Source organism: Bos taurus, chromosome X (genome assembly GCF_002263795.3).
Source record: "Bos taurus isolate L1 Dominette 01449 registration number 42190680 breed Hereford chromosome X, ARS-UCD2.0, whole genome shotgun sequence".
NCBI lineage: Eukaryota > Metazoa > Chordata > Mammalia > Artiodactyla > Bovidae > Bos > Bos taurus.
In genome coordinates this window covers 25436671-25452990 of record NC_037357.1, presented here as the reverse complement: position 1 = coordinate 25452990, position 16320 = coordinate 25436671, and the positions used below count along the sequence as shown (strand labels likewise).

At 40.6% G+C, this 16320-nt stretch overlaps 1 protein-coding gene across 1 annotated transcript; it reads left to right on the top strand.

Annotated features, from left to right (window-relative positions):
- The first annotated feature begins 14571 nt into the window (after positions 1-14571).
- Positions 14572-15706, top strand: LOC781841 (uncharacterized). Its single transcript, XM_002699611.6, has 2 exons — positions 14572-15112; positions 15292-15706. Exons 1-2 carry the CDS (start codon positions 14996-14998, stop codon positions 15505-15507), a joined length of 333 nt encoding a protein of 110 aa, XP_002699657.1. The 5' UTR covers positions 14572-14995; the 3' UTR covers positions 15508-15706.
- Positions 15707-16320: the final 614 nt, after the last annotated feature.

Genomic DNA, 16320 nt, shown 5'->3' with positions numbered 1-16320 from the left:
CATAAATCTGCCACGGGTGTATACTTGTTTCCCATTCTGAACCCGCCACGGGTGTATACTTGTTTCCCATTCTGAACCCCCCTCCCACCTCCCTCCCCATACCATCCCTCTGGGTCATCCCAGTGCACCAGCCCCAAGCATCCTGTATCATGCATCCAACCTGGACTGGCGATTCATTTCACATATGATATTATACATGTTTCAATGCCATTCTCCCAAATCATACCACCTTCGCCCTCTGCCACAGAGTCCAAAAGACTGTTCTATACATCTGTGGCTCTTTTGCTATCTCACATATAGGGTTATCATTACCATCTTTCTAATTTCTATATATATGTGTTAGTATACTGTATTGGTGTTTTTCTTTCTGGCTTACTTCACTCTGTATAATAGGCTCCAGTTTCATCCAACTCATTAGAACTGATTGATTCAAATGTATTCTTTTTAATAGTTGAGTAATATTCCATTGTGTATATGTACTAAGCTTTCTTATCCATTCATCTACTGATGGACATCTAGGTTGCTTCCATGTTCTGGCTATAATAAACAGTGCTGAGATGAACATTGGGGTACACGTGTCTCTTTCAATTCTGGTTTCCTCGGTGTGTATGCCCAGCAGTGGGATTGCTGGATCGTATGGCAGGTCTATTTCCAGCTTTTTAAGGAATCTCCACACTGTTGTCCATAGTGGCTGTACTAGTTTGCATTCCCATCAACAGTGTAAGAGGGTTCCCTTTTCTCCACACAGTCTTCAGCATTTATTGCTTGTAGACTTTTGGATAGCAGCCATTCTGACTGGCACAAAATGGTACCTCATTGTGGTTTTGATTTGCATTTCTCTGATAACGAGTGATGTTGAGCATCTTTTCATGTGTTTGTTAGCCATCTGTATGTCTTCTTTGGAGAAATGTCTATTTAGTTCTTTGGCCCATTTTTTGATTGGGTCATTTATTTTTCTGGAATTGAGCTGTGGGAGTTGCTTGTATATTTTTGAGATTAATTCTTTGTCAGTTGCTTCATTTGCTATTGCTATTGTTTTCTCCCATTCTGAAGGCTGTCTTTTCACCTTGCTTATAGTTTCCTTTGTTGTGCAGAAGCTTTTAATTTTAATTAGGTCCCATTTGTTTATTTTTGCTTTTATCTCCATTACTGTATGAAGTGGGTCATAGAGGATCCTGCTGTGATTTATGTCAGAGAGTGTTTTGCCTATGTTCTCCTCTAGGAGTTTTATAGTTTCTGGTCTTACTTTTAGATCTTTAATCCATTTTGAGTTTATTTTTGTGTATGGTGTGAGAAATTGTTCTAGTTTCATTCTTTTACAAGTGGTTGACCAGTTTTCCCAGCACCACTTGTTAAAGAGATTGTCTTTTCTCCATTGTATATTCTTGCCTCCTTTGTCAAAGATAAGGTGTCCATAGGTGCGTGCATTTATCTCTTGGCTTTCTATTTTGTTCCATTGATCTATATTTCTGTCTTTGTGCCAGTACCATACTGTCTTGATGACTGGAGCTTTGTAGTGGAGCCTGAAATCAAGCAGGTTGATGCCTCCAGTTCCATTCTTCTTTCTCAAGATTGCTTTGTCTATTCGAGGTTTTTTGTATTTCCATACAAATTGTGAAATTATTTGTTTTAGCCCTGTGAAAAATACCATTGGTAGCTTGATAGGGATTGCATTGAATCTATAGATTGCTTTGGATAGAATACTCATTTTTACTATATTGATTCTTCTGATCCATGAACACAGTATATTTCTCCATCTATTAGTGTCCTCTTTGATTTCTTTCATCAGTGTCTTATAGTTCTCTCTCTCTCTCTCTCTCTCTCTTTCTCTCTCTCTCTCTCTCTCTCTATATATATATATATATATGTCTTTCGTTTCTTTAGGTAGATATATTCCTAAATATTTTATTTTTTTTGTTGCAATGGTGAATGGAATTGTGTCCTTAATTTCTCTATTTTCTCATTATTAGTGTATAGGAATGCAAGGGATTTATGTTTGTTGATTTTATATCCTGAAACTTTACTATATTCATTTATTAGCTCTAGTAATTTTCTGGTGGAGTCTTTAGGGTTTCCTATGTAGAAGATCATGAAATCTGCAAAGAGTGAGAGTTTTACTTCTTCTTTTCCAATTTGGATTCCTTTTATTTCTTTTTCTGCTCTGATTGCTGTGGCCAAAACTTCCAAAACTATGTTGAATAGTAGTGGTGAAAGGGGGCATCCTTGTCTTGTTCCTGACTTTAGGGGAAGTGCTTTCAATTTTTCACCATTGAGGATAATGTTTGCTGTGGGTTTGTCATATATAGCTTTTATTATGTTGAGGTATGTTCCTTCTATTCCTGCTTTCTGGAGAGTTTTTATCATAAATGGGTGTTGAATTTGTCAAAGGCTTTCTCTGCATCATTGAGATAATCATATGGCTTTTATTTTTCAATTTGTTAATGTGGTGTATTACATTGATTGATTTGTGGATACTGAAGAATCCTTGCATTCCTGGGATAAAGCCCACTTGGTCATGATGTATGATCTTTTTAATGTGTTGTTGGATTCTGATTGCTAGAATTTTGTTAAGGATTTTTGCATCTATGTTCATCAGTGACAATGGCTGTAGTTTTCTTTTTTTTTTTTTTTTTTTGTGGCATCTTTGTCAGGTTTTGGTATTAGGATGATGGTAGCCTCATAGAATGAGTTTGGAAGTTTACCTTCCTCTGCAATTTTATGGAAGAGTTTGAGTAGGATAGACATTAGTTCTCTAAATTTTTGGTAGAATTCAGTTGTGAAGTCGTCTGGACCTGGGCTTTTGTTTGCTGGAAGATTTCTGATTGCAGTTTCAATTTCCGTGCCTGTGATGGGTCTGTTAAGATTTTCTATTTCTTCCTGGTTCAGTTTTGGAAAGTTGTACTTTTCTAAGAATTTGTCCATTTCTTCCAAGTTGTCCATTTTATTGGCATATAATTGTTGATAGCAGTCTCTTATGATCCTTTGTATTTCTGTGTTGTCTGATTTGACCTCTCCATTTTCATTTCTAATTTTATTGATTTCATTTTTCTCCCTTTGTTTCTTGATGAGTCTGGCTAATGGTTTGTCAATTTTATTTATCTTCTCAAAGAACCAGCTTTTGGCTTTGTTGATTTTTGGTCTCTTTTGTTTCTTTTGCATTTATTTCTGCCCTACTTTTTAAGATTTCTTTCCTTCTACTAACCTTAGGGTTCTTAATTTCTCATTTTATAGTTGCTTTAGGTATAGGGTTAGGTTATTTATTTGACTTTTTTCTTGTTTCTTGAGGTATGCCTGTATTGCTTTGAACCTTCCCCTTAGCACTGATTTTACAGTGTCCCATAGATTTTGGGTTGTTGTGTTTTCATTTTCATTCATTTCTATGCATATTTTGATTCCTTTTTTGATTTCTTCTTTGATTTGTTGGTTATTCAGCAGCGTGTTGTTCAGCCTGCATATGTTGGAATTTTTAATAGTTTTTCTCCTGTAATTGAGATCTAATGCATTGTGGTCAGAAAAGATGCTTGGGATGATTTCAATTTTTTTTTGAATTTACTAAGGCTAGATTTATGGCCTAGGATGTGGTCTATCCTGGAGAAGGTTCCGTGTGTGCTTGAGAAAAAGGTGAAATTCATTGTTTTGGGATGAAATGTCCTATAAATATCAATTAGGTCTAACTGGTCTGTTGTATCACTTAAAGTTTGTGTTTCCTTGTTAAGTTTCTGTTTAGTTGATCTATCCATAGGTGTGCACGGGGTATTACAGTCTCCCACTATTATTGTGTTATTGTTAATTTCCCCTTTCATACTTGTTAACATTTGTCTTACATATTGCAGTGCTCCTATGTTGGTTGCATATATATTTATAATTGTTGTATCTTCTTCTTGGATTGATCCTTCAATCATTATATAATGTCCTTCTTTGTCTCTTTTCACAGCCTTTGTTTTAAAGTCTATTTTATCTCTTATGAATATTGCTACTTCTGCTTTCTTTTTGTCTCTATTCACGTGGAATATCTTTTTCCAGCCCTTCACTTTCAGTCTGTATGTGTCCCTTGTTTTGAGGTGGGTTTCTTGTAGACAACATATATAGGGGTCTTGTTTTTGTATCCATTCAGCCAATCTTTGTCTTTTGGTTGGGGCATTCAACCCATTTACATTTAAGGTAATTATTGATAAGTATGATCCCATTGCCATTTACTTTATTGTTTTGTGTTCGAGTTTATATCCCTTTTTGTGTTTCCTGTCTAGAGAAGATCCTTTAGCATTTGTTGGAGAGCTTGTTTGGTGGTGCTGAATTCTCTCAGCTTGTGCTTGTCTGTAAAGCTTTTGATTTCTCCTTCATATTTGAGTGAGATCCTTGCTGGGTACAGTAATCTGGGCTGTAGGTTATTTTATTTCATCACTTTAAGTATGTCCTGCCATTCCCTCCTGGCCTGAAGAGTTTTTATTGAAAGATCAACTGTTATCCTTATGGGAATCCCCTTGTGTGTTATTTGTTGTTTTTCCCTTGCTGCTTTTAATATTTGTTCTTTGTGCTTGATCTTTGTTAATTTGATTAATATGTGTCTTGGGGTGTTTCACCTTGGGTTTATCCTGTTTAGGACTCTCTGGGTTTCTTGGACTTGGGTGATCATTTCCTTCCCCATTTTAGGGAAGTTTTCAACTATTATCTCCTCAAATATTTTCTCATGGTCTTTCTTTTTTTCTTCCTCTTCTGGGAGTCCTATGATTTGAATGTTGGGGCATTGAACACTGTCCCAGAGGTCTATGAGATTGTCCTCATTTCTTTTAATTCATTTTTCTTTATTCCTCTCTGATTCATTTATTTCTACCATTCTATCTTCTCCCTCACTAATCCTACCTTTGCCTCCATTATTCTACTATTTGTTCTCTCCAGAGTGTTTTTGATCTCATTTATTGCATTATTCATTATTTTTTTCATTTTAAATTTAACTTTTATTTTTTTTAATTTTTTAAATTAATTTTATTTTATTTTTAAACTTTACATAATTGTATTAGTTTTGCCAAATATCAAAATGAATCCACCACAGGTATACATGTGTATATTGACTTTTTAAAATTTCTTCTAGGTCCTTGTTAAACCTTTCTTGCATCTTCTCAATCCTTGTCTCTAAGGTATTTATCTGTGATTCCATTTTGTTTTCAAGATTTTGGATTTTTCTCTATCATTATTTGGAATTCTTTATCAGGTAGATTCTTTATCTCTTCCTCTTTTGTTTGGTTTGGTGGGCATTTATCCTGTTCATTTACCTGCTGGGTATTTCTCTGTCTCTTCCTCTTGTTTATATTGCTGTGGAGTTTCCTCTCCCAAAAGGGGAGAGAGGAGTCAAGCCAGTAATCTCACTCCCAAGTAAAAATGGGTGGGGTTGTACAGGTGGTTTGTCAAGGTTTCCTGGTTAGGGAAGCTTGAGTCAGTGTTCTGGTGGGTGAGCTGGATTTCTTCTCTCTGGAGTGCAATGAAGTGTCCAGTAATGAGTTATGAGATGTCAGTGGGTTTGGATTGACTTTGGGCAGCCTGTATATTGAAGCTCCGGGCTGTGTTCCTGTGTTGCTGGAGAATTTGTGTGGTATGTCTTGCTCTGGAACTTGTTGGCCCTTGGGTGGTGCTTGGTTTCAGTGTAGGTATGGAGGCGTTTGATGAGCTCCTGTCGATTAATGTTCCCTAGAGTCAGGAGTTCTCTGGTGTTCTCAGGATTGGGACTTAAGCCTCCTGCTTCTGGTTTTCAGTCTTATTTTTGCAGTAGCCTCAAGACTTCTCCATCTATACAGCACAGTTTTTCCACAGTGAGGGACACCCAGAGAGGTTCACAGAGTTACATTTAGAAGAGAAGCGGGAGGAGGGAGATAGAGGTGACCTGAATGAGATGAGGTGGAATTAAAAGAGGAGAGAGCAAGCTAGCCAGTAATCACTTCCTTATGTGTGCTCCACAGTCTGGACCACTCAGAGATGTTCACAGAGTTATACAGAGAAGAGAAGAGGAAGGAGACAGAGGTGGCCAGGAGGATAAAGGGGAAATCAAAAGGAGCAAGACAGATCCAGCCAGTCATCAGTTCCCTAAGTGTTCTCCACTGTCCGGAACACACAAAGAGATTCACAGAGTTGGGTAGAGAAGAGAAGGGGGAGGGAGGAGATAGAGGCGACCTGGTGAAAAAAAAGGAGAGTCCAAAAGGGGAGAGAGGAGTCAAGCCAGTAATCTCACTCCTATGTAAAAATGGGTACTGAAGATTGGTTTCTTAAAGGTACAAAATTGATAACAAATACCAAAAAGCACAGATTAAAAATCTAGAGTAGGGGTTGGATTTTCAATAATACAATATTAAAGAAAAAAAAGTCACAAAAATGATAAAGTATATATATATATATATATATATATATATATATATATATAAAGTTTGCTTTAAAAAATAGGGGCTCTCTCTCTTTTTTTTCCAAAGTAATAGTAGGCAATAAAAATGAAAATTAAAGGAATAATAGAGGACTTAAAATTAATTTTTTTAAAATAAAGAATAATAGTAAAAGTAGTAAAAATGTATCTAGGACTTTCTCTCATGTTGTTGTGGGCAGTGTGGGGTTAGTTCATTTTCGGATAGTTCCTTGATCCAGCTTATATTTCTAAAGATCTATAGGTCCCTTCCTATGTAGTCGGTACTAACTACAGGGTTTTAATCTATTGCACCTGTCACTTCCAAGGAGGTTCCCTCTTAGCTTCTTCTGTTTGCTCATCTCTTCAGTGTCTAATTTCCGCCCTGACACAAGGGGGCGGTGGTGGACATTTTTTTAGGCTCACTTGTTCAGTTGTGCTGTGGGGAGGGAGAGACACTGCAAACAAATAACACTGGCGTGTGTTCACAGTGTCTCGGCCACACTGGGTTTGCCCCTGCTCACGGAGTCTGTGCTTTCCCTGTCAACACTGATTAGGCTCTAAGTTGCTTGCTGGGAACTGTCTGAGGCTGGCCCTGGGTTGTATGCACCTCCCAGGTCTAAGCCACTCAGGTTCAGGTACTCAGGTAGTCCTCAGAGGCACAGACTCGGTTGGGCCTGCGTTTTGTGCCCTTCCCAGGTCCGAGCAGCTCAGGTGACCAGCTGTTTGGCAAGAGTGATTGCTGTGACTTATCGCCTTCCCCATCCTTGCCACTTGGTTTTCTGGGTGTACAACCGGTGCACCTTCTCAGGTGGATGATCACCATCTAGAATCCCAAGAGGTCTTAGTTAGCAATGAAGCCTGCTTGCAGTTTGGTAGATAATGCCTCTCTGGCGCCACGATCGCCCCCTTCTGGCTCTGGCTGCCTGTCACCGGAGGGGATGCTCTGCAGCAGGCTAGCTCTGCTCAGTCCTTTGTTCTGTGAGCAGGCCTGGCAGTGTCTTAGGTTAGGGCTTTTCAGGTGATAGCTACCCCACAGTCTGGTTTGCTATCCCAAGTTAGTTCCTTCAGATTGCCCTCGGGGCATTCAGGCCCAGTCCTTACTCTAAGCAGTGCAGCCTGCGCCTCCCTGCCCAGCCCCTGCTTGCTAGTGGCAGATGCAGTTATCTGCACTGCTTCTCTGCTGGGGGAGTTACCATTGGGCGTGTGATCTGTGGGTTTTAATTATTTATTTATTTTTCCTCCCAGTTACGTTGCCCTATGTGGTTCCAAGGCTTGCCACAGACTAGGCAGTGAGAGTGTTTCCTGGTATTTGGAAACTTCTTTCTTTTTAAGACTCCCTTCCCGGGACAGAGCTCCATCCCTACCTCTTTTGTCTCTCTTTTTGTCTTTTATATTTTTTCCTACCTCCTTTCGAAGACAATGGGCTGCTTTTCTGGGTGCCTGATGTCCTCTGCCAGCATTCAGAAGTTGTTTTGTGGAATTTACTCAGCATTCAAATGTTCTTTTGATGAGTTTGTGGGGGAGAAAGTGATCTCCCCGTCCTATTCCTCTGCCATCTTAGGACCGCCAGTAAACGCTTTTTATAAATAAATAGAAAACAGAATCCAAAAGACAGAACAATCTGCTAAATGTTGCATGTCAAACCAGTGGTATGCCTAAAAACTGAAACCAAGTATTTTGACTCAGATACATTTTCTTTTTTCTCAATATACCCTATGATTTCTCAGAAGACCACATGTGGCTGCAATAATTTCATTTGAATGATGACTAGCGTTTCCCAAAAGGAATGAGCAATGAATTAATAAGTCAAAGTGGTTGAAAAATTGGAGATATCTTTATTAATTTGAAAATGATTAAAATGATTTTTGAATTTCATTGAACACAAATTGACTATTATAATTCTTTTTTGAAATATTAATATCTTTGCATTTGAACTGGCTACATTGCTGAATCTATTCCTATTAAAATTAATGTTAAACTGCACCCCCCTTCAAAAGGATGGTATAAAAATACTAGAACCAAAAGGCCAAACCATTTTATGATATGCACAATTTGTATCATATAAATATGTTACATGTATAATTTGTAACCAAAATCATCCAATTTTTAGTGTTTCCAGTGAGAGCTATTGTTGTTGTTCAGTCCCTAAGTCCTGTCTGACTCTTTGTGACCCCTTGTACTGTAACATTCAGGGCTCCTGTGTCCTCCACTACATCTTAGCACTTACTCAAATTCATGTTCATTGAGTCGGTGATGCTATCTAACCACTTTGCTTTCAGTCTTTCCCAGCATCAAGGTCTTTTCCAATGAGTTAGCTCTCACCACAGGTGGCCTAAGTATTGGAACTTTAGCTTCAGCATCAGTCTTTCCAATGAATAGTCAGTGCTGACTTCCTTTAGATCTGACTGGTTTGATCTACGTGCAGTCCAGGGGACTCGCAAGAGTCTTCTCCAGCACCGCAGTTCTAAACCACTCATTATGGTACTCAGCCTTCTTTATGGTCCAACTCTCACATTCATACATGACTACTGGAAAAATCACAGCTTTGACTATACAGATCTTTGTTGGCAAAGTTGTATCACTGTTTTGTAATAGACTCTCTAGGTTTGTCATAGCTTTCCTTCAAGGAGCAAGCATCTTCTTATTTCATGGCTTCAGTCGCTGTCCTCATTGATTTTGGAATCCAAGAAAATAAAATATGTCACTGCTTTCACTTTCCCCCACTTCTATTTGCCATGAAGTGATGGGACCAGATACCATGATCTTAGTCTTTGAATCCACATGTTTTTTTTTTTGGGGGGGGGGTGGCAGGCTTTTTTATCTTTATTTTTTAAATTAATTTATTTATTTTACTTGGAGGCTAATTACTTTACAATATTGTAGTGGTTTTTGCCATACATGCTATCCTGAAACCCCTCCAACCTCCCTTCCATCCCATCCCTCAGGGTCATCCCAATGCACCTCCCCTGAGCACCCTGTCACATGCATCAAACCTGGAGTAGCAATCTGTATCACATATGATAATATACGTGTTTCAATGCTATTCTCTCAAATCATCCTACCCTCGCCTTCTCCCATGGATTCCAAAAGACTGTTCTATACATCTGTGTCTCTTTTGCTTTCTCGCATATAGGGTCATCATTGCCATCTTTCTAAATTCCATATATATGTGTTAGTGTACTGTATTGGTGTTTTTCTTTCTGACTTCCTTCACTCTGTATAATAGGCTCCAGTTTCATCCACCTCATTAGAACTGATTCAAACGTATTCTTTTTAATGGATGAGTAATATTCCATTGTGTATATATACAACAGTTTTCTTATCCTTTAGTCAGCTGACAGACTTCTAGGTTGCTTCCATGTCCTGGCTATTATAAACAGTGCTGCAATGAACATTGGGGTACACGTGTTTCTTTCAATTCTGGTTTCCTCGGTGTGTATGCCCAGCATTGGGATTCCTGGGTCATATGGCAGTTCTATTTTCAGTTTTTTAAGGAGTCTCCACACTATTCTCTGTAGTGGCTGTACTAGTGTGCATTCCCACCAACAAAGGGAACCCTTTTCTCCACACCCTCTCCAGCATTTATTGTTTGTAGACTTTTGGATAACAGCCATTCTGACTAGCGTGAGATGGTACCACACGGTGGTTTGGATTTGCATTTCTCTGATAATGAGTGATGTTGAGCATCTTTTCATGTGTTTGTTAGCCATCTGTATGTCTTCTTTGGAGAAATGTCTGTTTAGTTCTTTGGCCCGTTTTTTGAATTGGTCATTTCTTTTTCTGGAATTGAGCTGTAGGAGCTGCTTTTATATTTTTGAGATTATTACTTTGTCAGCTGCTTTGTTTGCTATTATTTTCTCCCATTCTGAAGGTTGTCTTTTCACCTTGCTTATACTTTCCTTTGTTGTGCAAAAGCTTTTGAATTTAATTTGGTCCTATTCATTTATTTTTGCTATTTTGCTATATAATTTGGTCCTATTCATTTATTTCCATTACTCTGGGAGGTGGGTCATGGAGTATCCTGCTGTGATTTATGTCAGAGAGGGTTTTGCCTATGTTTTCCTCTAGGAGTTTTATAGTTTCTGGTCTTATGTTTAGATCTTTAATCCATTTTGAATGTATTTTGTGTATGGTGTTAGACAGTGTTCTAGTTTCATTCTTTTACAAGTGGTTGACCAGTTTTCCCAGCACCTCTTGTTAAAGAGATTGTCTTTTCTCCATTGTATATTCTTGCCTCCTTTGTCAAATATAAGGTGTTCATAGGTGGTTGGATTTATCTCTGGGCTTTCTACTTTGTTCCATTGATCTATATTTCTGCCTTTGTGCCAGTACCATACTGTCTTGATGACTGTAGCTTTGTAGTAGAGCCTGAAGTCAGGCAGGTTGATTCCTCCAGTTCCATTCTTCTTTTGCAAGGTTGCTTTGGCTATTCTAGGTTTTCTGTATTTCCATACAAACTGTGAAACTATTTGTTCTAGTTCTGTGAAAAATACCATTGGTAGCTTGATAGGGATTGCATTGAATCTATAGATTGCTTTGTGTTGTGTACTCATTTTCACTATATTGTTTATTCTGATCCATGAACATGGTATATTTCTCCATCTATTTGTGTGATCTTTGATTTCTTTCATCAGTGTTTTACAGTTTTCTATGTATCGGTCTTTTCTTGGATCATCAAAAAAGCAAGAGAGTTCCAGAAAAACATCTATTTCTGCTTTATTGACTATGCTGAAGCCTTTGACTGTGTGGATCACAATAAACTGTGGAAAATTCTGAAAGAGACAGGAATACCAGACCACTTGACCTGCCTCTTGAGAAATTTGTATGCAGGTCAGGAAGCAACAGTTAGAAGTGGACATGGAACAACAACCTGGTTCCAAATAGGAAAAGGAGTATGTCAAGGCTGTATATTGTCCCCCAGCTCATTTAACTTCTATGTAGAGTACATCATGAGAAATGCTGGGCTAGAAGAAGCACAAGCTGGAAACAAGATTGCCCAGAGAAATATCACTAACCTCAGATATGCAGATGACACCACCCTTATGGCAGAAAGTGAAGAGGAACTAAAAAGGCTCTTGATGAAAGTGAAAGAGGAGAGTGAAAAAGTTGGCTTAAAACTCAACATTCAGAAAACTATGATCATGGCATCTGGTCCCAGCACTTCATGGGAAATAGATGGGGAAACAGTGGAAACAGTGTCAGACTTTATTTTTTGGGCTCCAAAACCACTGCAGATGGTGACTGCAGCCATGAAATTAAAAGACACTTACTCCTTGGAAGAAAAGCTATGACAAACCTAGACAGTGTATTAAAAGGAAGAGACATTACTTTACCGACAAAGGTCCATATGTCAAAGATAAGTTTTCCCAATAGCCATGTATGGATGGGAGAGTTGGACCATAAAGAAAGCTGAGCACTGAAGAATTGATTCTTTTGAACTGTGGTGTTGGGGAAGACTCTCGAGAGTCCCTTGGACTGCAAGGAAATCAATGCAATCAATCCTAGAGGAAATCAGTCCTGAATATTCATTGGAAGGACTAATGCTGAAGCTCCAATACTTTGGCCATCTGAGGCAAAGAACTGACTCATTGGAAAAGACCCTGATGCAGGGAAAGATTGAAGGCCAGAGGAGAAGTGGACGACAAAGGATGAGATGGTTGGATGGCATCACCAACTTGATGGGCTTGAATTTTAGGCAAGCTCTGGGAGTTGGTGATGGACAGTGAAGCCTGATGTGCTGCAGCCAATGGGGTTTCAGAGAGTCAGAAATGACTGAGCCATTGAACGGAACTGATTGCAATAGGGAAAATGTTTTGAGCACAGATCCTCACATGTCTCAAAATAGAACAGAAAAAGATGTTTCTTTAACATGGGAGGATAAGTAGGGCCAACAGGAACTCTGTGTGTGTGTGTGTGTGTGTGTGTGTGTGTGTGTGTGTGTGTTTGTGTGTGTGTGAGATGGGGCAAGTGGTGGGGATGGATGAGCAGACAGCATGATGGAGCAGTTTAACAGGAAATGTTTCTCTCTGTAGTGAGCTGATTCTCAGAATGAGCTGTTAAGGGAGACAGAAATGTTTGAATCTTAGCGCTTGCTCAAGCTTGGGGGAAAGCTGAAGTTCAGAGGAGAGAAGCTTGGCTAAAGTTTAGCCAAGCCTAGTCAGCGGGTATTTTATGGATAATTCTGAGCACTTGGCCAGTCTCTGCCATTGTTTAAGAGAGGCAAAGTCTGTCCTTAGATAATACCGTTGTTATTCAAATTGCAAGTCCATGTGCCTGACGCAGACTGAGGCCCATCAAAACTTAGCCTTAAAGTTTGGAACAGAGAAAGGTTTATTAAAGATTCATCCAGGGAGATGGGTGGTTCATGCCCTAAGAACCCAAAGTTACTTAAAGTTTTCAGTAAGTGCATTTAAAATCAAATGTTAGAGAGAGTCATGGTAAGTTGCTGCAGACTTCTTGGTGTCATACCCTTTGTGCTTAAGGTTAGGTCATGGTCAGGTAATGATGTTCCTATAAATCTCTACTAGATGAATGTTATTCTCTGTCCTGACAAGAAAGAGCAGTCTCAAGGCACAGCTTTCACCCTGCAGTGTCCCAGTCCTGGTTAAGGGGAAGCAGATCTCAGCCAGCAGGTCCTTCAGTGCCAGGTTCCCACACTCTGCCCAGCTGTCATCCCTGACGAAGACAGGCATCCAACATAATAGGTCCTCAGTGTCCGTCCTCAGGGCATCCAAATGGGGAGACCAGTTCTCACAAACTGAGACCCAGGAAGAAAACCACTGCTAGTAGGTCGCAGCAACAGGGATACAGGAGAGGTACACTGCTTCTCAAGGCCTTGGCCAAGGCTAGTGGAGGGCCTTAGTGAGGGCTATGGAGTGCTACAACATCTAGTCCCCAGTGTATTCCCTGGGCCCTCCAGCTCACCTACTGGCCCAAGTCTGCATGAGCTCCAGGGCCTCCAGAAGAAGGCCTGAATCTGCCTCTTATCTCAGTCTCCTCCTGATGACCACCACACCACCCTTGACTTATCACTTTCCCAATGGCCCCCTCATTGATAGTAAGTAATCTGTGGGCAGGGCCTACTGTGGTGCTGACCAACAGGTAAGCAGGACAACTAATGGTCACTCATTGACAGTTGGCTGCTTGTGAATGGGGCCCTCTGAGGCACCAAGCAATGTGTGAGCAACACCTGTTGCCTAGGGGCAGGGTGGGTTGAAATGAAGCACACCAATGGCTACCTGTTAAGGGCTGTGCTCATCCTGCTCTGTTACACTGTAAATAGAATAAGAATCACTGTGAATTTAAGGTTTGTCAAAGTAGTTTTCAGGGTGGGCTGGACTTCACATTCTTCTTGGCTTTGAACTATTTATACTATATGCTGAGCATGTGATCAAGTGGCAGATGTTGGAGGGGCATAGAGATGACAGCACTGGTGACAGGTATGCCTGGGAATATAATGAAAAGTATGATATGCAAAAGTTAAATAATTATGTGAAATCAAAACCAGAGGTTGGAAATGAGTCAATCAAAAAGATTCCAGCACACTGGACCCAAAGTGTCCTTATGTAACAGAGCACAGCCCTTCGCAGGTAGCCATTGCTGTGCCTTATTACTCTGCATCCTGTTACTAGGCAACAGGACTTGCTCAGCCATTGGACAGTGCCCCACTGGCCCCACCCACAAGCAACCAACTATCACTGAGCTACCTACAGGTACTTGTCCTGCTCAGCTATTGGTCAGCACTGCAATGGGCCCTACCTACTGATAACTGTCAAGGAGGGATAACTGGGGAAGTGATTTAGTCAAGACTCAGTGGTACAGTGGTGAATTGACTTTTGACTTTGAGCACCTTCCTTTAAAAAAAAAAATAATAATAATCAGGAATGTATTTCTGGTAGATGGGGCGAGTTGAGTTTCCTTGCTCAATATGAGAGTTGAAGTGTCCCAAAAAAATTTAGTGGAGGAGACATTTAAAACTGTCTTTGTTCTGATGTGTAATCTTATGGAGACTGTGTATTAAACTTTGGGCAACAGACTGAGCATTCACCAAGTCTGGGGGTCGTTAAAGTTCATCACAGTAGATAAAACACCCAACCTGTTCTTAATTACCTTTTTCCACCTTAAGTGCTTGCGCTTAAGTTCCTTAAGCCCCTCAGGAACCCCCAAGAGGCAGAAGGTGGTCTAGAGATGAAGTGATTACTCTGAAAGGCTGAAGTGGGACAGAAAGGGTTTGGCAGATCTTTATAGAGGGATGAAGGAGGCAGGAGTGTTGAAGTGGCACATATAAGTCAAAGGATAAAGGGAACTGAAAGGAAGTTTGGAGCTCATGAGGAGAAACACCGTGCCCCTGAATCACCACTCCCCAGAATCAGACACACAGAGGTGTCAGCAGTGGAAAAGTTATATAATGGCCTCCCTCAGCATCCACTCGCCCATGTTGATGGGCACAGTGGTACATTGTGATGTCTAAGCCCCCCAAGATGCTATTGGCTGGGGTGGTGCCTCACTGACCAATCAGATTGAAGGGTGTGGCTCCTCATTGTCCTGAAAGGGTATAAATAGGGAGCTCAGAGGCAGAGATTCTAGGTTAGGCCACTTCTTGGCATCATCATGACTAAGGTAATCAGGAAGCCACGGCAGTCAAAAAGAGTTACAATGCGGTTTGCTTCCAGGATGAACGGAAAAAAGAAGACCCTTTGTCAACGGAGGTACAGAGGCAGTGTGAAAGTAAGATGATTCCAACTAAGCTCCCCATGTTCTCCATTGACTTTGCTGCCCAAAACCTCTACACAGCCCTTGCCTGGCACAAAAGCCCTCATTAGCCCACATCCCTTCTTCATGAAATCTCCCTTCCAACGCTGCTTTTTTCTTTCCTAAAAACTAATACCCTTGTCTTGTCTTTCCAGGCACGAAATATGACCATGAGGGTCAGAAGACCTCTACAAGGAACCTTGAGAAAGAAAATCCGATCATATGCCACTCAATCGAAAAAGGTGAAGAAAACAAGAAAACCAAACGGTTTTTTCCGTTCCTGTGCACGTAAGAAACTGAATCAAAGCCGTAAAAGGTCCCAACGTATGAGGCGGAATCAAAGAAGGAGGCAGAATCCAAAGAGAAGATAAGCTCAGCCGCCCCAGAATAAGAGACCCTGGAGAAGTACAACCTGGACAGCCAGTAACTGAATCGAAAAGGTCAGACAGTTTAGAACTGTGTCTCCAGAGGTCTGCTTTGTTAGAAATGGCCAACCAAGAAAAGACTCTCACACTAACATCATCAAGTGATGGCTGCAATTACAATAAACATCAAATGGTGAAAAGATGATATTTGTGTGTGTGTGAATTTTCTGATGGAAGGGAGGGAACAAAGAGAAGAGGTGGGCACTGGAGATGGGAGGGATATGGGGTCCCGAGAGGTTGGGGAACAGGCCCTTGGGTCCCCAGTTAGCCAGAGAGTAGAGGTCTGGATTGGGTGAGGAGTCTGCACTGAAGATGGATAACCCTACTTAACACTTGATTTCAAGGGCAAGGAGGAGTGGTATGGTGTTACTGCCTTTGTTTGGGGTGTGGAATGACATTAGGGTCTAGATTGCCAGACCCAGATAGGAAGAGGTTGTCACATGGGGGTGGTGAATGTGAAACTCCCCCTGAGAAAGGTGGGCAGAAATCACCTCCTGGCCACCTACCTCATAAAAGGGATTGTTGCATCACTCGCCTATGCTGTCAGCTAAAGGTGCTCAGAAGGCACAAAGTGCTGATATATCTAAAACCCACAAATAGCACTCCAAGGGAGTAAAATAATGTTTGGAGGGAACAAACCAAATAATGATTAGGACACCTTTCTGCTAAGAAAAGTTTGGGAGCAGTGTATTCCCAAAGGAAGAGCAGTGGTGGTGGCCCAATCCCAGTGCAAATTACAAACAGGATCACCACCCACAG

Coding starts and splice junctions, on each gene's coding strand:
- LOC781841 (XM_002699611.6), top strand. CDS start 14,996: ATGACTAAGGTAATCAGGAAGCCACGGCAGTCAAAAAGAGTTACAATG. Junction 15,113..15,291: donor GGTACAGAGGCAGTGTGAAA/GTAAGATGATTC, acceptor TTGTCTTTCCAG/GCACGAAATATGACCATGAG.